We start from the raw sequence: 24,368 nt of genomic DNA, 5'->3' as shown, positions 1-24,368 counted from the left end.
AAGGGTTGATTGGATATAGAGGAAGATTGAATTAGAGTAATAAGTGGCTTCATGTACATCATGAAGAGAATAAGACTAAGTATAGAACCTTGGGGATCCTGAGCGAATACTGGTGAAGACTTGCAGCCATCCACTTTAACTGACTGAGAGATATGAGTGAAATCAGTGGAGTGCGGAGCTTGAGATGCCATAGAGAGTACTGAGTCTATGAATGAGAGTAGTGTGATCTATAGTATCAAAGGCAGCACATAGTTCTAACATGATGAGAAATGAGATGTCACCTCTATCCAGAGGGCAGTCTCAGTGCTATGAGAAGGGTGATCAGCAGACTGTGATGAAGAAATAAAATTTTCAAAGTTAAGATAGGATAAAAGTTGCTTGTGAACTACTTTCTTGAGGATTTTGGAAAGAAATGGTAAATTTGAGACTGAGCAGTAATTAATATGTTGATGTCGAGGGTAGGCTTTTTTAATGGCAGTTTCACTAAGGCTGTTTTGAATGTAGATGGGAGGATGCCAGAGGACAAGCTATCATTTACCATTTCATTGAGGGCAGGGAGTAAGACATCGAGACAGTCTACATGTAACTTGATGGGAACTGGGTCCAGTGGACAAGTTGGGGAGGGGGGGGGGAAGTCTGCAGATGGTTGGTTGCTTTGATAGGAAAAGACTTCCACCTAGAGGTAATTTTGATCACCACATATTTCACATTTGCAATTGTTTTATTTATTTTTTTTTTCAGTCACCATCTGTTTCAATAGTTCATTGGTCAAAGTTAAGACCAGTGCTAACCTTACAAAATAGTGTCATGCCATAGCTAACCATGGCCAACTGTTATAGTTGTAGTATAATATTCCAGCTATAATCAAGTAGCGCTGGTTATAACATTGTAAAGTTCCATTTCCCTTCAATTTTCTTTGTCTTTTCAAGGCTTGGAAAGATGCCAACTTCACGTGAAAAGCAAGCAAAACGCTTTGCATCTCAGCATACTTTGGAGATGCCAATGTGTGGATTGAGATCATTTATGCATCCCGAAAAGGAAAATGATCTTTACCCATTGAAATGGCCAGCCTATGGAAATGTAAGCTATTTAAATAAACTCATTAATGCCATGCTTAGATACCAAGACTGACACCTGTTGATTTCTTTGCACATTATTGTGTACTTTTCAGGTACATGTGCCCATGATGACACACACACACACACAGAATACTTATATTGATAAATTTAAGATATCACTTAATTAAAAATATTTATTTTTGTTGGATAGCATGCAAAAATATTGAGCATTATATACATTAAAAAAAAAAATCTGTTTCAGTCTGATGTTCAAAAGAGAATCAACAGTGTGCTGGGGCCTTTGTCACTATTTGCACCATACCCACATGAAGATGGTAATTTTTGTATGCATTCATTGTATACATTAACATTGTAAACATAAAACAAAGTGCTGTTTACTATTAAAAACTGTTACCCAGTCAGTGATAACAAGGTGCTGAAAGATGTGTGGGTATGTGATACTGGAAAAGAAGTAGACTGACAAACAGTAATTTGACAGAAACATTTTTTTTCTGTTTGGCGTCACAATTTACTAGACCCAGAACCACAAAAGATCACAGAGTTGGAGAGACCTATAACACCAATAAATGTAAGAGTCATAAAGCTAGTTATTGGATTCAACTTATGGATAAAACTTATGCCTGATCAACTTTAAACAGGCAAACTTCAAACAAACACCTTATTCAAGTTTGAAATTTGTATGTTTTGAGCTACTTACATTATTAGACATTGATTTTATTATTCATTTAAATGAAACTATAGTGTATATTTATGCTCAACTTTTTAAGAATATTAAATTTAAAATTAAAATTTTTTAATTTAAAAATTATTTTCATAGCTTTTGTTTACTGCTTTTAAAAAAAATATAAATTCATTGCTGTATTTGATATCATCTTATGGTCTATTTAATTGGATCGTTTCAAGAGAAAAAAAAAATTCTGATGCTCCATATGCAGTTCCTTTAAATGTACAGGAAGAAATCAAGACGCAACCCACATCATTTGGAAAAATGGCCAGATATGTGCGTCGGAGGATTGTAGCCAAAGAGGGTGTACCATATCTATCTGTGGAGGATCAGCAAAATTTAGTGTGTTTAAAATTTTATTATTAAGTTTAATTTTTACATTTTTTCTTGAGCTGAGTTGACTTTTAGGGTGCTTTAAGTTTCAAAAGAATGACAGCCCATTGTGAAATTTCATGATTGATTACGATAGGATTACAAAACAATAATAACACACAAACACACCTGTCTTAAACATCAATTTAATTTCAGTGTTTGAGAGCTTGGTGAATATAGGTGAAACCAACTCCATTGCATAAAAAATTAAAGATTCAAAGATAGTACAAAAAACATTATTTTTCAATTTTCAGGCTGCCATTATTATGGGGGAAGTGAACGGCATCTGGCCTGATATTCATCGACAGATAGACGACCCTTTTCTGGTAGATAGTATATTACTTTAAATGAAAATCTCATCAAGGAAAGATAGAAAATTGACTGAAAAAAATTTATCAGTAAAGTTTTTATAATAGGAGGCCTGAATAACTCAAAACTGTGCTCATTGTCATTGTTCACTGTACAGTTCTTTTCTTAAATTTTCAAATATTTCATCATCAAAAAATCAGAGGTGATTTCTTCAGTAGTAGTAGTGAAAGTCTTGTCTAAGAATGAGTGGCTTGAATAGGCAGTGTAGTCAGAGGTACTTGAATTAAATATACTTTTATATTTTATCAGTCAAGTGTGGTGAGTTAAATCAGGTTGAAGAAGGACACTGTTACACTAGGACAGGTTATTCTTCTTAAATAAGTTTTGAGATAATCAGTTCTGTGCTTACAATTTTTTTCCTTCTTAGTCTCCAGAGGAAAACAAAGAGCTGAACCGAAGAATTGCAGTTCATATTGTGACAGTATGTGAAATGCTGTTTCAACATTATCTTCACAAAGCACTGAGTCTGTATTAGCACATTTTTGTGTATATGTGTGCAAATTTATTTTAGTCCTTGTTACTCCTCGAGTAGCATAGGGTGACGTGTGAGAACTGAATGTATATTGTGAGAATTGTGTCTGTGTATGTGTGAGCATGAACATATATGCATTCATACATGTGTGTTTGTGTAAGAGGACAATATTGAAAGCATTCTTTAATCTTAAGACACTTGTAGCAAACATGATATGATAAAATTAGTTGAGTTATTTGCCAAAAAGTGAAAACAAAAATTTATTTCCAGTTTTGAATGAGCGAGGTGTGTTCAGTGGACCAGCCAACATGAGTCGCCTTAAGGCCCAGCTTGCTTTGGATGCTGATAGACAGTAAGAAATCATAGTTTTATTTAACTATATGACTTGGTTTATTTCTTGACATGCATTATTCACCTGTCCCTCCATCATCACAGGAGATCTATATATTTATATAGGGTGCATATTGTGTTTATTCATGTACACATGTCCGTGCATATTTGAAAGTCTATAAGTGTCGATGCATGAATACACTTGTTTGGCTTCTTATGTTTTGGCAACAAATGCTCATCATTAGGCTATTGAGTATTTGAAATATTTTCACACATGCAGAAGTAATAATTAATGTCTTGCCAATAACTATTCTACGCTCATTTTTTTAACAGCTTGAATGTACTCGCTATAAGGCGCTACCTTGTGGCAGACATGAGAGGAAAAAACAAATCTAGATCACTGCATTCCAGCCAGGGGTGTATTTCCAAGCATGAAGAACCAAGCCAAAACCTTAAATCACTCAGTTCTACAGATATGGTTAGAAACGTTTTATTATACACTGGAAAATTTTTGAAAATTTTGAAGGCTGAATTATCTTCCACCTTGCAAGTACAGAAAATGGTGTATTTTAGATGTTTGAGGTTTAGAACATAGAGCTTCATGACTTGATCGCCCATACATTGTGAAACCAAAAACTCATTTGATTAATCATGACAAACAATTATTATCGACAGATTTTTTTAACGTTTAGAATTTGCTGGTGCTTTAATGGACATCATAAATACTGATTTATGTGTGTTTTTATGTTTTTTTAATTTACAGATCCACAGCAGTCGACCATATTCACAAGATCCTGTACAGAAGATGAAGAGTATAGAGCAGGATTTGAAAGATGTAGGTAGCTGTTATTGATGATCATAATGGGTTAGTGAATCCAGAAAAGAAAGTCAGCGAATCAACCAATTCTTTAAAATGTCAGGAAAATGTCATAAAATTTGTGTACTCCAATTATTGCTAAATATTTGCAGATCAAATATAAGTTGAAATTATGAAAACCAGTGAGTGTTTAAAGCCCATGTTTTAAAGAATTTGGGAGCTTATCTTACTTGAAGGAAGGGGGTTGCCAGAAGGCAGGAGTCATGAAGGCTTTAAAGCCCTAATGAGAGAGTGCTCTGTGTTTTAGAGAAGTTACTTTTGAGTTTAGTTGGACAAGGTGGGATGGATCATGGCTACATTTCTTTTAAATCATAAATTACAAATACAACAGATTTATTCGAAAATTGTTTGTGTCAAATACTATTCCACTTGGACTTTTTTCTTTTAAGAACAAATGTGTTCATTTTATAGATTGAAAGTTTAGAAAGATGGTCATGCTTATTTGTGTTGACTAGAGAACTGGATATAGGTACTAGAAATGTCAGGAATGTTTCTTTCATAGTAGAATGTCCCTGGATAGTTTGTAAATAGAACTTGATTAATTTGCAGCATTTAGAACTTTAAGTAAGATGAGCTAATACTTCATTAGTCAAGAGCAAAATTTGGATATAGTTCTTTGAGCTTTGCCACTGAACAGAAATCCCAGCTTTTGGTATTTTTATCAGCTTCAACCATGTGTGACATTACAGATAGCAGATGCAATGCCATACCTTGATACCAGTAAACTTACGGAGCTTGTGGCAGAGTTACCCGAACGCAGCATGAGGTCACCATTGGATGGTAAGCATTGTCAGAAATGTTTTCCATCTTGTTATGACTGCTTCTATTCTAAACACAAGTGAGTTCTTAAACACCAGATTCAGTGGCTATGACTATTGGAAAGTGTGCAAATTATATAATTTGTAAGCAGATTCCTGCACATAGACACAGATCATATTCATTGTATTGGTGTGTCTTTTATTAAGATAATGGAGCTGAAAGCAAATGGATTTCTAGAATCAACTCACGCTTGTAACTAGCTAAAACATGCATGGATTGTCTCTAACATTTATTTGACCAGATAGGTCACTGCTACTTCTTCTTTACCCTGTCTGTTTCCCAAAGAGACTTTATGTCCAGCCCATATCCAAAACAAGTGCCACAATCTAGCAGATTATAAGCAATATTTTTCTCACTATCACATAGTTTTCATTAAGTGATAGCTTTTGTCCTAACAGTGATATTAGTAAGCGGATAGCCAAGGGGTTAGTAGTGGCATCCAAAATGAGATGTGTACCGGTTCAGTACCTGAGAAGCACAGAAAATTTTTCTTCGGGCAGACAAGGCTCTGGGAAGGGTTATTTCATACAGAGTGATCGAACCATTGCAACCTGCAGGTATGCACATGAATATTCGTAGCTTTATCTTGGTGTGTACAGGCAGTGTCACCTGTAGGAAGAGCAGCTGCAGCTATCATGCATGAGAGGGAGAGCTTCTAAGGTTCAGTGCACACCAGTTGCATGGGAATAGGAAGATATAATTATAGTTACTTTTGGAAGGAGGTTATTTTTCTTTAAAAATAATTTCATCACTACTTTTGTGGGTTTTATTATTCCACTTTGTAAAGTTGTGGTCTTTAGCCTTAATATTTTTCAGATAAGAAATTCAAATCGGCTATACGGATTAGCCCATGAAAATACCTAGAAGTAATTTTTATACACAATGTGGAAGGCTACAGTTTAGGCATATGCATATGGAGATATTTAATAATGGAATAACACATTACATAATTATGTATAGTCTTCTTGTTTAGCTGAGAAAAAAAAGTTTTAAAACACTCATGCACATGGAGACCACACATATAATGGACGTATTGTGTGGGAAGCATGGTGGAAGCAATTATGTAAGGACAAGATACTGTGTACTTCAGCTTTAGAGACAACCCTCTAACAGAATCATTCAGAATCTCCTGTACAGTCTTGGAAACCTCTGTTTTAGCATTCCAGCCTTACTGCCACCAAGCTCAGAAACTTTGAAAGATTTTAAAGCTACTTTGGTGTTCATTATTGATTCTTAATTTTGTGTTTAAAACAGTTACCTTGCCATTCCACCCTTTAAGTAAGTCCCTTGAAATGTGAAGAAGAATCTTGACTGATGAATGAAAAAAAGATCAGTGTATCCTTCAAAGAGTTCTTCACAATTTTGCACGAAATTCCAGCGGGTCTTGTTTCTTGGGGAAGGAACTTGCCTGAAATGATAACTGTTAATATACTATTAATAATAATAGTTCATGTATATTAACCAAGGGTAGTTTTGATTGTTTTGCAGACTTTCTAGAAGTTACAGAAAGCTTCAGCCACACACACCATTCCCTTCCTCTGGCCTCGTCTCCACCCTGTAAAACATATACTTTCTAGCTATTTATAGCATGCTAAGCATCTTGTTGGACATCCACATTTACTATTCTTGCACTATTTCTGTTGCATGTTAGTCATGCCACTTGTAGTTGGATGTCCAGATTTTAGTGCTGCTGCTCTCTTAAACGGAATCTTTGTAGATCTTTTGCCTCTCCTCAACAGATTTTTGCTCAGTTATGTGGTTCTTTTTTTTCCATGGTTCTTTCCTTTATTTTATACTTTTCATTGTCGATAAAAGTCTATATACATGTGTGTTTTTTCTGTAAACGTGGGTATCTGTGGGTTTGTGTGTGTTTTATATGTATGTAAAACATTGTTTGAAACTGGTGCTATATGGCTCGCAGCACACTTTTAAAACATTTGAAATGTTTTTATTCTTTGAAGACCTCAACACTAGTAATTTTAACAGTAAAGAAAAAATATTTGCAAATATTTTAAGTATTTGATGTATTCTATTGAGCAGAGAATAAGCTCATATGCACAGGAGAGATTGTTTGAAAACCCTCTTGCTATTTTTTTATCTGCTTTGTAGAGCTTTTAATATTTTATTATTTTTATATATATATATTTTTTTTAAATGTCTGTTTTCATTAAGCCAGAAATATTGTCTGAAGTATTTAGTAAATATTGTCTGTAGTCTTTAAACTGAAGAACAAAAGGTACTTTTGGTGCAAAGTGTATCTTTATTTCCTTTTGTTAGTTTCTGTCAACATTAAAGATGAGATTGAATAGATTGAAAAAAAAAGACAAGCAAGAGAATATGGGTGATTGCTAATGAACACTTTAAATTAAAAAAATGGAAGCTCATATTTATAGTCGTGTATGGTCCCCAGTGTTGCCTGATGCACGCTTGCAACCGCTTACACAGCAGACTGGAACATACACCAACTCACTCAGCCAGAGGCGGGACATCACGTACCTATCAAATCTCTAATGAACATAGACCGCAACAAAGATGAATTGAACGGTACAAATAATCCATTTAATCACACCTAAATACACATTTTAAAAATGTGGAAATTCATATACACATACACACATATGAGAAAACAGAAAACTGCCCCACACACAAGCGCAAAAATAATGAACAACGTTAGTAAGGAAGATAATATTAAAAAAAAAATCACATCCTTGAATCAACAAACACGAGATACTCTAACACAGTCCCATTCTTAGACTAGTAGATCACACACACACATGTGTGCAGCTTCTCCCCCACTAATCAAGGCCTTGTACAAGCGAAATATTGTAAAACTGCCACACACTCACCAACACGACTTGTGAAGTGTCCGATAGTCACCCGCTTACACGAACAGCACTAGAAGCCCACTCACATCTCTCACAGACCCTGGTGATCACCAACTGGCTACTGAAGCCAGATCAAGAAACTCACTGAAGCAGTATATAGTCCTGCTCTAAAAACAGCTGGAAGTCCTTTTCATGTTGGTTAGGTTTAGAAAATCTCATGTGGGGTTTCCCGAATTAGTTTTAACTTTTGAGTTGAAATTTCTTTTTTTTCTGACAATCAAAGCAATATTTAAAACACTTCTTGCCAGTGGTCTTTGGTCTAGTGCTTGCACTTAAGGAAGAATTTAAAGCTACAAAATGATTGATCATTCTAGAGTCATTTAAAAACTTTTGCTTGAGTCAGCTTGCAGAATATTTTTCTCATTGTTTCTTTATACCTTTTATAAATGGTTATTTGGATCTTATTACAGTTGTTTTCTGGGAACTCGCATTTCCTTTGTTCAAAGTAATTTTTATAGTGGATTTATGTAGGATGTGGGATTCGCTTTACTTTAAAAGTGCAAATTTAAATCTTGCATAAATTACTTATTAATAGTAATCTGTGAAAAAAATTTTGAAAGTACAAGAGCAAATTAAAAAAAAAAATTACTACACGGAATAACCTCACAAGAAAGCATTATCTGAAACAAAATCAACATATTTTGCAGGTAAACATCATGGAATACCTTTTTGTACAATTAAGGTTCTGAACATAGATTATTGTTTTAGCATTAAAGCATAATAAAGATTTTACTCTAAAAGAAGAAATTGAATCCTATTTTTCAGCTGAGCGCACACCACCTGTCCGTACCTCAGACACTGGTTCATCTGCATCAGGGTGAGACTTGTTTCATGATTTTTTTGCCTGCTGCATGAATAAGAGCTGCTGACAGAAAAAATATCATTTCTGTTAGTAAACTTTCTTCGAGTGCTTACCAGATGACATGACTATTTGGAGATATTGCCCTTTAGCTGCTACAATTCCATCTGTCAACTTTCAATTGGCCAGGGACCAATGGATGGAAATCACCCAACTCACCTCCATCCCTTCGTGCCTCACTAGTGCTGGTCCTCTGAAAAAAGACCCATAGTCGGTAAGGAACTAGCTGTCATGTCATCTGCCAAATACTCAAAGAAATTTTACAACCAAAAATGGTACTTTTTCCTACTGTACCAGATAACATGACTGTATGAACAACAAATAACAGGTGTAGGGAGAGTTGTATAAAAGTAGCCTACACCTAAGTAGCAGTAAAAAGAAGACAAATGGATGACTGCTCATTATCCATTCAGAAATTGCCTGCACCATGATGTAGGCCTTCCCATCTTGGAAGTATAAGAATAGGTGTGATCACTGCATCCTTTGAGGCCTATAATTTGAAGTAAATATGCAGTGCGCCCTAAAGCCTTTCTGGATCACTGGACATCATCTTGAAAGTGAGTGAAGAATAACTTTCTGTGGACTGGGTGATGGTAACATATTCTTCACCAAAAGACCTGTGTGGATAAGCATGGAATCCAAGTCATCAGCCCAAAACTGCAGACTGGGTTGAAGGACAGGGCGTGAATCTCAGACATTGTAGCCGCCAAGATGACTGCGGCTTAGAAACAAGGGTTTCTAGACAGAAACATAAAATAGAAGTTTATGGAAGTGAGGACCCTGAGATTCCAGAAGGGAAAAGGAAGAGTGACAAATTTGCAGGGAGGTCAGGACAGAGAGGACATTGCTAGGCAATCACCACTCGCCTGGTTTGGTGGTTCAGAAGACCACAGGTGAGCGACTTAAGCTTAAGTCTGGAAAGTCCTCACAGCCTCCAAGGCCCCTACCTCACACTAAGGAACTGTTAGGTGTTGGCTCCTTCCCAATAAGGTCCTTGTGGCATAGGGTTGAAGCACGACACTGAAAGACAAGCGTCCTGGATCTCGATACTGGGCAAAGGCTGTTGGCATCTAGCTTGGAAAGGGTAAGAAGGTACCACCAAGACAGGTCTTGACACAGTTCATCTTTTATCACCTACACTGGCCTCTCTGTGAGGGTCACCCTCAGCACAGTTCGTATTTTATCACCTACACCCAACTGTCCTCCAGCCAGGAGCGGCAAAATCGCACTGCAAATGCAAAGAGCATAGCAGGGAAGAGAGAAAACATTTAGCAAGAACATTAGCAGTAGGTCTGCTACCCCACAAAGCAGTCTAAGGATCTTTTATGTGGCCACAAAAGAAGTTAAAGCCAAGATTGAGCAGCAAAAAAAAAAAAAAAAAAAAAAGGAAATTAAAAAGCAACCATGACCAGTGCATTCAAAGGTGGGCAAAAAGACTGGTGAGGTGTTCTCATAGCCACATGGATAGAGGATGACTTGGTTGATTTGTGTTCTTTTCATTCATTGGTCATCCCTGACCAGTCATGAGGGGATGGCTAGAATTGAGGCAGCTAGAGGGTAATCCCTCCATAGAATGAAGCCATCTGGTACAGTACAAAGAAGAATTTATTGTGTGGAAACTTTGAATGTAGACTAACTCAAGAGAGGATCTTTCATTCCAGAACATGTAAAAAGCCTGTGAAATAAATTATTTTGCCTTTCCAAACAACCAAATAAATTTTTTTATGTTTAGTGTTGAGTCAAAGCTATATATCATCTGTGATAATAATCATGAAGATTTATAATTATAATTTGACTAATTATTTAGAGTTTTAGCTCAAAGTTTAGTTTGCATTTTTCCTTTTGTGACAGAATTTGACATAAAACATCAATGTTGTTTGTCTACAGAACATTAAATCGTCTAGCTTCATCCACCAGAGTTATTCTAAAGGTATGCAAAAAAGAAAGGTTGCACCAAAAGTAAGACAAGAATCTGTCCTTCATCTATCAGTGTTAATAATGACTTTTTTCAATGATAATGTGTGTGTGCACAGGCATGAGAATATGCATAAATGCTCTTCTGTGCATACGTTTGTGTTGATTTGCAAATGACTGCACTCAGTGGCCCCATCTTCACATGTTCTGTATTTTGTAAAGGTGGTTAGAGCTGTTAAGTAGAACATACATGAAAAAAGGTTTTCTGTGAAAAGCCTTATCAATCTGGTTAACCCTATGTGTTTCTTTCTCTGGTACAATGCCACATTTTTGTCAAATGCAGCGCAGTAAATCTGAGCCAGTACTGACAGGTGGAGAGACACTTCTAGAAGAACTGGGTGTCAAGGCTTCAGTGAAAAGGGATGCCCTGACAGATGCTGAGCTGACTATTCTAAAAAATGAACAGAGAAGACTGGCAGAGGTATGTGGCAGTTTTATTCTTTTGTTGAACCTGATTGGTATTGCTTGGGGAGGCTTCATAATCTGCTAGTTAACTGCTTAAGCACATCAAATCACAAGCTTGAAGCTATAGCTGAAAACGCCTGCTTACTCAGAGAGTGAAGGGGAGTGAAGGAGAGAGGCTTCAGCTTCCACCTGCCATGTTGAACCAATTTTGTTGCCATCCAGATTAGATTTGTAGTTGAGGGATGGGGTTATGGTATGAGTAACCAAATTTTCTTCCAAACACTTAACGAGACGCAGGTAGAGAGCTGGTAGATGCTATCCTAAACAGACTTAACAAAATGCCATGTTGCATCCCTCCAAAGCAAGTTTTATTGAGTCATACCTGGCAGCCGTTCCACGTTATGTCATTTCACTGATCAGCTCTCCAACAGGTCTGTCGTCTTAGCTGTGCTTTTACATGCCCCTCATTCTAAACTGGCTAAATGCTCCTGACATAGAATGAACAAACTATTTACACCTTTTCTACAGACTAATAGATGCCTGTGATGTCAGCAGTGGATGTCAAAAACTTGACAGATTAGAGAAACAATGTAGCCTAGAGCTTGAAGACAATAGGTTTCTTTTCTATGACCTGTTGCATGTGTGATAAAGATAGCTTTGGCAGTGCATATAGTGCAATATAGGGAGAGAAGATGGGCATTGCCCTAACAACAATCTTAGTCTTTGTAAGTTCTTTTAGATTTGTATTCTACAAAATGAACAGAATGTTGGTGACTAGTTTGCTGCCAAAGACACTGGATAAGCCAGTGTACAAACATATTATTATTTGACAATAAATATGCATGTGTGTGTATGTGCGCTTACTTTTGGCTACAGGACTTGTGCACATATATCCATACACCTGTTATTTTTCCTGATGTAAAGACATGTTTACATATCTGGTGATCTTTTTTATGATATCTATAATGTGTGTAACTAATGGTCTGTTTATGAAGGCAAGGATAAGGTTGGAAAATGAGCCTAAAGTAGGACTGACAAATGTTTTGGCCGAAGACTTGAAGAACCTCATGTATGTGAAAGATGAACGAGGATTCACAAATGATGAGGAAGACCTGCCACCATTACTGCAGGTGAGCATACTCAAGAGATTACAAATATGTGGTATTACATTACTCTGACAATCTGGAAAGGTGACTTATGTTTTTTATATCTGTCCTGTCCTATATTTGGGAAAATATTTTAAAAGTTAAAAAAAGTGGACGAGTAGTGAATAGTTTCACCACAGACATGCATAGGTAGATTGCTGTCTGTCTGCTGAGATCAACGCTTAACCTCTTGTGAAGTTCTCCACTGCTAGTCTCGGCGAACCTAAACAAAGAATGTGAATAAACTGGAAACTTTGTACACTCCTGCCTCGTTTTAGTAGCTAACTGGAAAAAATTGTCTGCCAACAGTCCAGTCATACAAATTTTGATCGTGGTTTCACATGCATGCTGATTTTCTCTTCATGTAAATATGTCAACAGGCCATAACCAAAATGCCCGCCATGACGACCTCCCTAAAACGCTGAAGCAGACACTGGCGCAGCTAGAGGAGAAAGAGAAACAACGAATAGAGAGTGAAATGTAAACTCATGCAGTTTTTCATTCTCAAGCATTTTTTTTTTTTTTGCAATTCAGTTTACTGGTGAACAGCTTGGTTGTGCCCCTTGGATTTGATTATAGATTAATCTGCTGGACTTTGATAGTGTGTGATTGTTACATAATGTAACCTTGAGGATATGGCAATGCAGTACATGTGTGTGTGTGTTTACAAAGAGATGAATTTGATTGTAAACAACAATTTTTCAGAGTAGAAATTCAAGCCCCTACCCACCCTCAGCCTGCTACTGTTAAAGCCAAGGTCAATGATAAGGTAAAGGTTTTTAAACTCATACCTTTCTAAGCTATTTTATAAATCTGTTCCCCTTGCTAACAAGGCTCTGATCAATGCCATGTTTGAATGTTTTGTAACTAATTATGCATGTGACTGTCAGGATTTAACTCCTTCATTGAACTTATCTTTTGTTTTTATGGAGTTTGTAATCCATTTTTCACTTATTCAAGTTTCACATTTTTTTAACTGCATCAGTTTATTACAAAAGAGGTTTGCAGAGAAGAGTTGTGTTTCTCTTCGCAATTAGAGGGAATTGAACAGATTTCAAGCCCCAATTTAGGACATAATATTTGTCTACAGATCATCAAAATGACATTTGATAGAGTCAGACTCTTTGCTTGTTAGTAGCACCTAAAAGTAGCACTTTGATTTGTATGATTTAGGGATAGATAGCAGGTCACATTGAGGGCCTAGTCATGAACTTACACAGCCTCGTAAACATTTACACCAGCAGTATGAGCGCATTTGCACAGGCTTGTAAACATGTACAATAGTTTCATATTTGTGCAAGATTTGACATTTTCTGGGCAACTTGTATCATCTCAGTTTAGGAGTATTTGCAAAGAACTTTTCCCAGGTGATACAACTTAAAATAGTAATACTCGTGAAGTCAGGTGATTGTCTTGATAAAGTACAGAAATAATTTTCATCTTGCAGTTTGTCATACCTGATTTCTATACAGTTTAAAATATTGTTTGTATGACTGGTAAAAATGTTATAGTGATGGAAAGACCTGAAATGCAAAAAAGAGGGAGAAACTTTTTCAAGCTACTACAAGAAAGACACTATTTGTAAATGTTTCTTGGGGAAAAAAACATTCAGCAAGATGTGGTGGTCTGTTTGCAGTTAGTGGTACTGACATCAGACATTCGTGTATCAGAGCGGGTGTGTCTGTCTTCTATCACCCTTGACTGCCATGACACAGTCTACAATGATCTCATTGAAGAGGTATATACATTGCTACCAGCATGAATATGGCTAACATATAATTACATTGAAAAACAGACTATAAAGATTCTTAATTAAACATGGGTTATTGGCAATGGCCTACATAAAATGATTTGCAGAGTAAAGTCATAGGTGCAGAAGATTTAGAAATTACTTTTCTGCTCTCTAACCGTAGAAAGTTATTTTAGAAATCTTTAGAAAACTGTTTTAACAAGTTGCCAATCCTGACACATGCAAACATATGCATAATTGTCATCATGAACAACACTGTCCATAATTGGCATCATAATTAAGGCACACTGTCCAAACCTTTTCTCCTAGCCACCAGAGCTTTAACTAATCCTTCATGGAATTGATGTCTGGCATTACTGCATGCTGACATTTTGATAGTTCCATGTATAGATTAATCCCTGCCTCAAACTTACACACTGACAGTCTATATTCTCTCCACAGATTGACCCTGTGACTGTGAAAAATCTGGACAAAAACCTCTTTCTTAGTGATGAGATACATGAAGTGTATAAAGAAATAATGAAGACAGTGCCCTCTAACCACCTGCAGCTGGATGATGTGAGTCTGAGTTACAACCAGATTTTAAGCCGTAAGCACAAAAGAGACAGCTAGATAACTTATTGCTACGAGTTGTGGTACAGCACGCTATTGAGTCCTTCCTTAACATTTACTGTCAGTGCTGATGTAGCTCCCTGCTAGCAGCAAGGTATATTCATTCTCACTAACCAAAGATTAGCACAAATGACATCATCTTTAATATAAATGACTGTATTTTAGTCAAATGTTGGGAAATTTTGACAACAGACACGATGTTTACAGGAGTATACACAAGCTCGCTTGTAAAGCCGTGACTGCTCACCTTATTGACTGAGAAATCCTCTGCTCTAGATGCTAACATGTTCTGTGTATGCTACAGACCTTGATGCATGACTGAAAGATGAAGTGAAAGGACAACAATACTAGTGCTCTACTAAAATCGATAAAATAAAAACTGCAAGAACACAGGCAATTATGTTAATTTATTTAGTTTTGCACTACATTGTTGCCACCACGAGGAATACTTCCTTCAACAGCTGTAGTCTTTTACAGAATTTCTTCTCAAAAAAGTATTCACAAAAAAAAACCCCCAGTTAATAGCTTCTGCCTTTAGCCCAGAGACCTTGTCTATTTGTCTTATTCTCCATTGTCAAAGAATTTTTTCCCCTGATTGAATACCATTTCTGCTTAGAGAGAAAGAAGCTGATTTATATGTTTAGGATTTCATGATTGTGGAGGCACCAGAAACTGTTAACATTGCTGGAACTATGGCATCAGCTACACTCTCAAAGAAGTGCAGTCAGCGTGTTATCAATCCCAGCCTGCACCAGGAGAAACCTCCACCTTGGGGACAGCAGGATATGAAGACCTGGGTTCATACGTAAGAACTATATGTCTTCACAAGAGTCATAACAACGTTCTTTAATTAAGCTTCTGTTAAAGCAGATGTTAACAAAAGAGCAATGTAGTTTGTCTTACAGAGAAAATTTTTATTCACTTAATTGCTCTCACAGACGCTACATCTTATGATTTGAGATCTTGGATAAATGAACCCGGGTGCATTGAACTAATCTTATTATTAGATTACAAGCTTTTTTTTAACAGTTTCTATGACTTTCTGCATTTTACCCTTTCAGCCCATCTAACCCGCCAAAAAATTTCCAAGGACAAGATATTTTTTCTCCTGTGGTAAGATATGTATAGATATTTTAAGTCTTGATAATCAGGTATGTTTAACATTACAGAACAACTGATTAAAATACACACACAAAGCCATATATTACAAAGTAAGTGTTTTATACACATTTTGCACTCATATATACAGGCATTTGTTTGTATTCTTTGCTACAGGCATATGATCAGAGTTATATTTTAACATGCATACATATGATGCCCCTATGTAAATGTGCATGCACACATCATACACACACATTCTCCACTCATCCATGGCAGGTACGCAAATTAATGTCTGCACTCATGCACTCACACGTACGCAAGAGCACGCAGAGGTGCACCCACAGATATGTGAAGTTGTTTGGAAGTTACCATTTCCTGTCCACAGTTGTTGGTTTATATTTAGTTTGTTTCTTTTTTTTTTTTGTGAATGAAGAATTTTTGCATTCCTATTGCTTTACATAAGGTATTGCAAAATATATTTCCCTTTATCCCTCTTTTCCATGAGTGAGGATTATTTTGTGGTTTTTGACAAGTTTGAAACACAATAATATTGCAATTTCTGTCTTATGAAGCTCAGAAGGCAACACAGCCATCATAATGTAACCAACATGTCACTTCCTGATGGCTACATAGGGATGGCTAGTTCAGGGCTGTGCTTAGGGGCAGGCGGACGAGGCATCTGCCTAGGGCTTTTGATTGTAACCTATTGACGAACGTTACAAAATAAATTAATCGTAGGCTTATGTTGTAATGTATGCAGCGTGCTGTCAATGATAAAAGACGAGATATCCCTGAGGAAAAAAACTTTAGATCCCAACTAAAACCGATCGATTGAAATTTCTTCATGATTGTAGATTTTTATTCAGTTTTACTTGATCATCAGCTGGCCTGCCATCTCTCCACTCTCACTTCCAAACCCAAAAAACCTCCTTCAACCCTAAAACTATGCAACTTATTCTATCTTCGCCAAACATTCCAGAACCATCCACCCCCTTTTCCCATGGTCCCGTCATGACCTTCCCCAGTCCCCATGGTGCCAATGGACACCCCGACCCCACCCTCTCTGGTCATGACGGTCTCCCCAAGTGACTCAGGTAACTGTGTAACTTCTGGTGTAACAGTAGGTCCAGTAGGCAGCAGCCACGGCTGGGCAGTTTAAGGCTGGATATTATGAACGCAGCAGGTGTGAGACAGGGACAGTCCTGGGAGCTGTTCGACCTCCTACCCTCTACAAAACAAAGACAACTTAGTACACTACTAGAGTGCTACAATAACAATTTGCAAGGTTCTTTATAAGAAATAGTTTTAATAATTTTTATTTCTCATTGCTAGGCACAGTACAAAGATATACAGTAACTGTTTATAAGCACACAACTGTAATTAATTTATTCAATAGACACCAAATATGGAGAAGATTCATGAAGTAATAAACAACCCAAAGAAGATGTCCAACTTGATGAGCAGCAGTCCTGGTACGCCATCTTTTGTGGGTCACAAGATGTCCCGCACTTATGCATCTTGGCTACAGTGGTGGAAGTCCACCATAACCAGTGATGACTACATGAAATACCTGTCAACTATGGTTTGTAGTTGTTTTATAATTCCTGGTCTTCTTAGTAAAATATTTGAGTATTTTAATAAAGTTTGTTTGGTCTCATAATGAGTGAAGATACAAGGAAATAAGTAAATATGTAAGTTTATTGAGCATATATAAATCACTTGCAGTTTCTAAATAAGCAGGCCTTTTCTCTTCATGGTGCAGAACGGAGTCCCATATTTGTGACAGCCATAAAACAGCTGATATACAATAGATGTGATAAGAAGATGTGGAGATTTTCATTACAATTTTTGTCCTTAGTTTAGTAGTCAGATCTTCGTATCTTTATAAGTATTATTTGCTTTCAAAATTTCTTTTAAACGAGTGACACAATACATTTTTGTACCTGCTGGTCCCAGTGTCCACTTCTTAAAAGTCTTGTGATTCTTTTACCAGGAAACAGACTACCTGGGAACTATATTTCACTTTTATAATTCTGACGATGAAGAAGAATCTGATGATAAGGAGGATGAGGCTGTTTCTGCACGTAGGCGTGTTTCAAGACGAATTGTTTCCAGCAAGGCTAGTCAAGAAGAGAGGTCAAGTTTTTGAGCATAATGATTATGTTGTGGTCCTGAGGTATTTGAACGCATGCTGGGTCTGTACAAGGCAAAAGCATGTGTCTTCAGAATCCTGCTAAATAGTGCTAAAGCACTCTCAGGGTGTGTTTACAGGGTAAATTATTTAATTTTCACAGATCACAATCATAAGCTTATTAATTAAATTTGTGTTGTAAGGTTGCTTTGCTCATGAATTATAGGGAGCGTGATCAAAAACTTGAAGAACTACGTGCTCAGAAAACAGAGTTCAAAGAAGGCATGTGGAATGTCAATAGTGTGATGCTAGGAGGCCTGGGCAAGGACCCCGAACTTCAAGGTTAGTGATTACATGATCATCACTATACTGATCATCTGCTGTCAGAGTGGTCAAATAGTTGCATGATTTTGCAAGATTGAGTTGGCTGTTCAGGAGCATGGTGACTCAAACCACATGGGTACATGTCAGCTCAGTCATGCATTCACTGAGACATTTGCATACTCTTTCACTCAACATATGAAAAAGTAGTACAGGCTCTACAAGCCTTGTCTAATAAAAATGTATCTATATAAGAAACAAAAATAAAAAGGAAGAACAGCGCAATCTAGGTTTGAATCCCTGCACCAAGAAAAGCCAGCAGTTCTAATTCAGTCTCAGATACATGCAAGACAAGCACAGACTGCCCAAATATAATGTGAATGAGTCTCACTTGCACAAACAAGTCTTGCATGGGTGCTTGCCCTGGGCTGAAAAAAAATGTCCTCAACAGACAAAATGACCGTACAGTGCTTGAAGATGAAGGTGTGTTGTTGAGAACCAACATTCTTAGAAAACACAAATGCATCTGTACACTGCCTCTCAGGGATTAATGTTGCCCTCACCTGAGACACTGGGTTTAGGTTCCTTTTGGGAGGGTAGACCCATAGAGTAGGATGAACAAGGTCCCAACCCATGGGCCAATAGACCCAATCAGGCTTACCTTTACAGTGACCATGGCTGTAACCAAAAATAACTGTACTTATACCAAGGGTGGGCAAAGTTTTCTTTTAGTGGGCGGGTACTAGGCTATACAGTGAGTCGGTAAAATACCAAAAACCTAGGCCAGATGACTATACAACAAACCTAGTGATAATGAAATGGACAGCAAATGAGTACATAATAGCCTTCACTTACCGAATTTATTGTGCAAAGTGAAGCTGTTTGAATTCACTCACAAAAAAACTTTAAAACCAGCCTTTCCTTTGAAGACAGCCGCCCCTGATGCTCTCTGACTCTATCAGACATGTCAGCCATGTTATTTGTTATCTTTATACCTTGTATTAAAAATGTTACAGACTGTTGACTAATGCTGTTGTACTTGATAAATTAAATTTCAATTAAATTAACCTAGGCTGAATGAAAAAAAAAAAAAAAATAAAACAACTGCACTTCACATTTTGGCAGACAGGCCAGTCCAAAGATGTCTGCAGGCTATACTTTGCTCACCCATGACCTATAAAGTTAGAGGATAGAAAATTATCACATTATTATCTTCTTCCACAAAAAAGAAGACTCTACTATCTTTTACAAATGATTCTCCCCCAAAACCCCAACAATTAAGAGTTACAAAAATGTTTTCCAGTGGTTCAACAAGCACACAAAAATCAAATTTCCATACCTGGGTATGCAGGCACAGTTTCCTCCCCGATCACAACTTGATGTGGCAACTGATGTGACTTGTTGTCAGCAGAAACACTGGCCACCTGTTATGATTTAGACATTTGACTACCCCTATTTAGCATTGTCTTGCATCACACTTTTGGCCTACTTTGCCTGCGATCTTAACATGCATACTTGCCCCTTTTGAACCTGACCGTGACTAATCAAATCAAATCAAATCAGACTTTATTGTCTGTCGAAGATACCCAAGACAGACATTTTTCTTTAGCTCACAAGGGCAGGCATACATACTCACACAGACATTTAATACACACAGTTATATATATAGCTATACACAGTTAGTACTAAAGATACATTGTCATGGTAGGTTGGATCTCAGTCCAATGGTCAATGACACAGTCTATCTATCTATTCCTCTTCATGCATCAGGTTGCACATAAGGCCTCGACCTTGACAGTGGCATTGAGAACAAATGACACACCTAGCAAGAAAGAGCATGTGCAGAGGCAAACATAACCCTTGTCTGTGTCGCAGCTAGTGGTTGAGGAGGAAACATTGTTAACACATAATAATGGTGACAGAGTAAAGAAAAAAAATCTGTACATCTATATGACTGCTAAAGCTCCTGGTCAACAGAAGTGGCGTGAAATACCGCAGGTTGATTGGATACTGTCAACTAACACTTAGGAACTGAGAAAGGTTCGTCAAACTCAGGCATTTGAGAACATGTGTTGACAGTCATTCAAGTGCTTACATGAGGATGAAGAAACAAGAACATCATCCACACATGAACCTTTACATGCCTAAAATTTGTACAGATGTTCACATTTGAGTATTCCTGAGCATGGCTGATAAAGATTTAATGAAAATCATCATGAGAGCCATATATTTTATAACTTAGAGAGGTAGTTTATTGGTGCACTAAAAAATCAAATAGAATAGTTTTACCTTTGTTTTTCTAAGAGGACACCGGGGAAATGATACATCTTGAAAAGACGCAAGACTCTGCACAGCTATCAGCAAAAATTCTACAGGAGAGGGCCTTGATTGCCAGACAGCCGAAGGTGCAACCTATCAGGCGGTAGGTGCTTAATTTATCATTTTCTGACATCACATGTATTTACAATTTAAATAAAGTTAATTAGGGTTTAGTTATGAAATTTCTTTTAAAGAAGTTGTAGTTACGTAATGGCTAGCTGAGGTAACGACATGCTATAATAACACTCGCAGATACTCTGTAATTGTTGCTAGCTACATGAACTGTGGAAAAAATGAGCGATAAATTGCTTGAGCATTTCACAGGTATTTTGCAGTTTTGAATTTGCAAAACTGATATGTCCAATATTTTGCAGCGATATAACTAGCTTATCCAAAAAGACGGGGACCTCAGAGGTTGTAGCAGCTACAGAGGTCAGTCATGTCACCAGCAATACATGTTGAAAGAATCTGGTGTTTCAATGTTTTTACGGATTCATTTTTCTATCAGTAGCTTGAACATATTTCATAACAAGGTCATTGTGCACTGTTTTAATATTTACAACAATCAAAATTTGAGAGCATAAGTTTCTAATTGTTGTTTCTCCAAAGAAGGGTGAAGACTTAAATGGTTTTGTGCTGTATATTTTTAGTGCATTATGTTTGAGGATTATGATACTTGTATGGCGTTAGGGTGGGAAGGAGAAAGAGGATCAGAAGTCGCAAAACCCGCAAGTGAGGCTGGAAAGGGTGTGGAACTCCCTTCTAATGCCAGATGCTCAGCGTTTGGACATGGCTATCAAGTACAGCTGTGGAGAATTCTTCTCCAAGCTGACAGAGGTAACTGCCAATTAGTAGTTTAAGTTGGAAAAAAATGTATTTAAAGCTACAGTTCATGCAATATTGGACAGATCAATGTAAAATATCCACCAAGTGGCTGATCTCTGCATTCCTCAAAATGCTTGCTAATCTAGGGACATACTGTTTCAGGCAGTGGAACAGTGGGAAAAAATAACAGATCTGATACTGCAGCGTGAAGCTTTGCTGGTCAAACTGGAGCAGTTTGAGCGCCTAGCTTCTAACCCCAACCGTTTCTTTGAGAAAGTGAATGGTAAGTTATTGTTAGCATGTCTTTCTGTGACCGGTTTAATGATGTACTTATCGCCTTCATGGAATGGAGCCTTGGAAACATCCACCTACATGTAAACATTAGCTCTTCCTCTCTCACATCTCCAGATTTGATAGCAGACATGGAAGTAGTGGTCAGCATGTGGGTTGAGATTAATGCCCAGTGCACTTCAGGAACTGTGTAGCATCTATGCATGACCATTTGTTCCAAATGGTGAATGAACTAATTATGCCATTTTGTTACAATGGCAAAAGTTACTGATGTCTGTCACTTGCTTGTATCCCTGAGAGATGTCCTGCTCTACTTTCTGCCAGTGTGCTTTAAGATCTCGACTTTTGAAAGGGAACAGGCTGCCATTCACCACCTTACCATTATTTTTTTTTTCAGTCTCCTAATAATACAATTTGTTGGCCACGTTTTAATATTTTTATGTCCTTACATTAAGCTTATCTATAATGTTATTTGCAACCTTTCTCCCCTCTCTCATCAGATGACACTTACAATCTTTAATGGAACTTGATTGCATTTCATTCTCACTTTTGGGTCACATGACAGGCTGTGCATGCCTTGGAAGGAGGTCAGTGGTGCAGTCGGTGACTTACTGCAGAAACAGCAGAGGACAATGCTGCCAGATTGCTAAATACTAGCTGCAGTTTAATTATGAAATATTATTTGTATACTACTTCCATGGTGCGGAAGAAAGCAAAATCATGTTCTTTTCCCCATAGCCTCAGATATAATGTTCTGTTAAAAGCTTTCAGAAGCTGCATTAATACAGCAACACACTGTAATCATGCATTTTGCTGTATTTCTCTCCTTTACATGAATTTAGTCTTGAACCAGGCAATTCATATTGAATTCGTTCATTTCCTAGTAAACATTTATAAACACACTTCCTTTTTAATATGATGCTTTGTCCAGGGGTAAAGAAAAGCTCCATATCACTGTTACAAGAAGGAAAACATCGTGCTCTGCTGCTTAAGGTAATTTTTCTCTTGTAACCCCTGATATGACCATGTGCATAATGTTTACCCTAGTTAATTTAAAACCTATTCTTATCTTCTTGTTTGAGCTCGATTTTTGTGTGTTGGAGTTTGCTGTTTGGATTTTTAATAGAATGGCCCAGACTTTTGTTTTAACAGATTATAAGACTATCTTTGTTTCTATATTGAGGTGTACTGTGTTGTTAGAACATTATGCTCAGGGTTTAAGTGCAGCATTTGCTTCTTTTTCCTTTGCTCAAATTTACAGAACGTAATAACTAAAAATTTACAAAGCACAAAAGTGCACTAAAGATTTTTTCAATTAACTGCCAAAATTGAGTAACACATCAGTAATGTGGGTCTGCAACAACAGCTCGTCATGATTATCTGCTATTACAAAAATCATTAGTCATCATTAGACTTATATTAGTCATCTGGGCATCTACAGAAAATAGAGGCGGTAGATGCTGACATCCGACAAGAGCTGGCTTATATGAAGTCGCAGTTCCAGGATGTTGTCTCTTTTAAGGTAACCTTGTGTGTGTGTGAGAGAGAAAGAGAAAGATGTTGGAATGTTTGAATGTAATTATTTAATAGCTTTGAGCGGTTTAATTGCTTTTTTTTAAAAAATAAAATTGTAGCTGGGTAATAGATGAAATCTCTCCGGGCGCCTCGATGACCTTTCATCTCATTATCTCCCTTTGTAAACTAGGGCCGGTCATACGAAGACAAGATGAAGTGGGACAAAGTTGAAATGTTGTACTGGCTGCAAGAGGAGCGCAAATCAAATGCCCTGAGGTTTGAATCTTTCCTGCGCCACATTCCACTCAGGCCTGCACATCTTGATCCAATACCTGCTGCTTCCACAAACTCCAGGTGAAAACTCAAAAATCTCATTTTGAAGCCGGCACAGTTGCCAGTCCTGATTTGTCCTTGTAGCATACTGGGAAGTTAAAACTTCAAAGTGTGTGTCTTGGGGTTTCACACACAGTGTCTTTCAGATCACTATGCTGTTATTTTTTTTCTTGTGTTTTCCAATTACTCCAAGAAGTGAAATCTATGGCCTGAACAATTGTCACAGATTGTGTGTGCATGTGTGGGCGAGTGGCTGTGTGCACAATCATGTGGACTGTGAACTTCCTGGGCACTGTCAGTTGTCCATAGATGACCCCCAAGAACACTGATGGTGGAAAATATCTAAAGTTAGCATAGTTATTTATATGAGAACTTGGGTTCTCCCATTTATTTTGTTCATGCTATGATCATATTACTCTAAAATTGGTCACGCAAGTCAAAGCATTTCAAATGTAGATACTTCTGGAGTTCTTAGATATATAGGTCTATTCAGGAGAAGAAAAAAAAAACCAAAAAAAAAAAAAAAAACCAAAACAAACCTGTCTTGGAATGCACTTATGATGTACATTTCTTATACTGACGACATCATCTAGAATTTATGTGCCCATAGTTTGCCATGTAAGTTTTCATAGATCTTGTCCATTTACATATAAGTTGAATTTGCAGAGAAAATTGACCTTCCCTGCATTTTCTCCGACAGTAGCTTTTAGAGATGGTTCTCTCAGAGGGGTCTATTTTTGAGTAGCCAAGACAAATATTTCTCAAATTCCAAATATGTGAAAGGTTGTGATATTTAACATTCTATTTTGTAGTGACATAGAATGTTGTTATTGTATTTTCAATAAACATGAATAAACCTA

General features: G+C 37.1%; 1 protein-coding gene across 1 annotated transcript in view; it reads left to right on the top strand.

Annotated features, from left to right (window-relative positions):
- LOC112554341 (coiled-coil domain-containing protein 87-like) overlaps positions 1 to 24,368 on the top strand; it is a 25,316-nt gene extending 948 nt beyond the window's left edge. Inside the window, exons 2-32 of the mRNA XM_025222081.1 lie at positions 930 to 1,080; positions 1,321 to 1,393; positions 1,595 to 1,647; positions 2,032 to 2,145; positions 2,430 to 2,501; positions 2,912 to 3,008; positions 3,287 to 3,368; positions 3,680 to 3,824; positions 4,104 to 4,181; positions 4,913 to 5,003; positions 6,531 to 6,599; positions 8,693 to 8,744; positions 10,674 to 10,716; positions 11,044 to 11,181; positions 12,161 to 12,326; positions 12,691 to 12,790; positions 13,016 to 13,079; positions 13,947 to 14,048; positions 14,502 to 14,618; positions 15,317 to 15,477; positions 15,734 to 15,785; positions 17,170 to 17,355; positions 17,767 to 17,909; positions 18,131 to 18,246; positions 20,530 to 20,647; positions 20,919 to 20,976; positions 21,235 to 21,381; positions 21,532 to 21,652; positions 22,592 to 22,653; positions 23,102 to 23,182; positions 23,366 to 24,368. Coding sequence (XP_025077866.1) covers positions 940 to 1,080; positions 1,321 to 1,393; positions 1,595 to 1,647; positions 2,032 to 2,145; positions 2,430 to 2,501; positions 2,912 to 3,008; positions 3,287 to 3,368; positions 3,680 to 3,824; positions 4,104 to 4,181; positions 4,913 to 5,003; positions 6,531 to 6,599; positions 8,693 to 8,744; positions 10,674 to 10,716; positions 11,044 to 11,181; positions 12,161 to 12,326; positions 12,691 to 12,790; positions 13,016 to 13,079; positions 13,947 to 14,048; positions 14,502 to 14,618; positions 15,317 to 15,477; positions 15,734 to 15,785; positions 17,170 to 17,355; positions 17,767 to 17,909; positions 18,131 to 18,246; positions 20,530 to 20,647; positions 20,919 to 20,976; positions 21,235 to 21,381; positions 21,532 to 21,652; positions 22,592 to 22,653; positions 23,102 to 23,182; positions 23,366 to 23,533 — 3,210 coding nt within the window. The 5' untranslated portion in view covers positions 930 to 939 and the 3' untranslated portion in view covers positions 23,534 to 24,368. The remainder of the gene's footprint in view (positions 1 to 929; positions 1,081 to 1,320; positions 1,394 to 1,594; positions 1,648 to 2,031; positions 2,146 to 2,429; positions 2,502 to 2,911; positions 3,009 to 3,286; positions 3,369 to 3,679; positions 3,825 to 4,103; positions 4,182 to 4,912; positions 5,004 to 6,530; positions 6,600 to 8,692; positions 8,745 to 10,673; positions 10,717 to 11,043; positions 11,182 to 12,160; positions 12,327 to 12,690; positions 12,791 to 13,015; positions 13,080 to 13,946; positions 14,049 to 14,501; positions 14,619 to 15,316; positions 15,478 to 15,733; positions 15,786 to 17,169; positions 17,356 to 17,766; positions 17,910 to 18,130; positions 18,247 to 20,529; positions 20,648 to 20,918; positions 20,977 to 21,234; positions 21,382 to 21,531; positions 21,653 to 22,591; positions 22,654 to 23,101; positions 23,183 to 23,365) is intronic.

This window comes from Pomacea canaliculata, linkage group LG13, assembly GCF_003073045.1.
Source record: "Pomacea canaliculata isolate SZHN2017 linkage group LG13, ASM307304v1, whole genome shotgun sequence".
In the NCBI taxonomy this organism is placed as follows: domain Eukaryota; kingdom Metazoa; phylum Mollusca; class Gastropoda; order Architaenioglossa; family Ampullariidae; genus Pomacea; species Pomacea canaliculata.
This window is presented reverse-complemented; position numbering and strand designations above follow the sequence as displayed.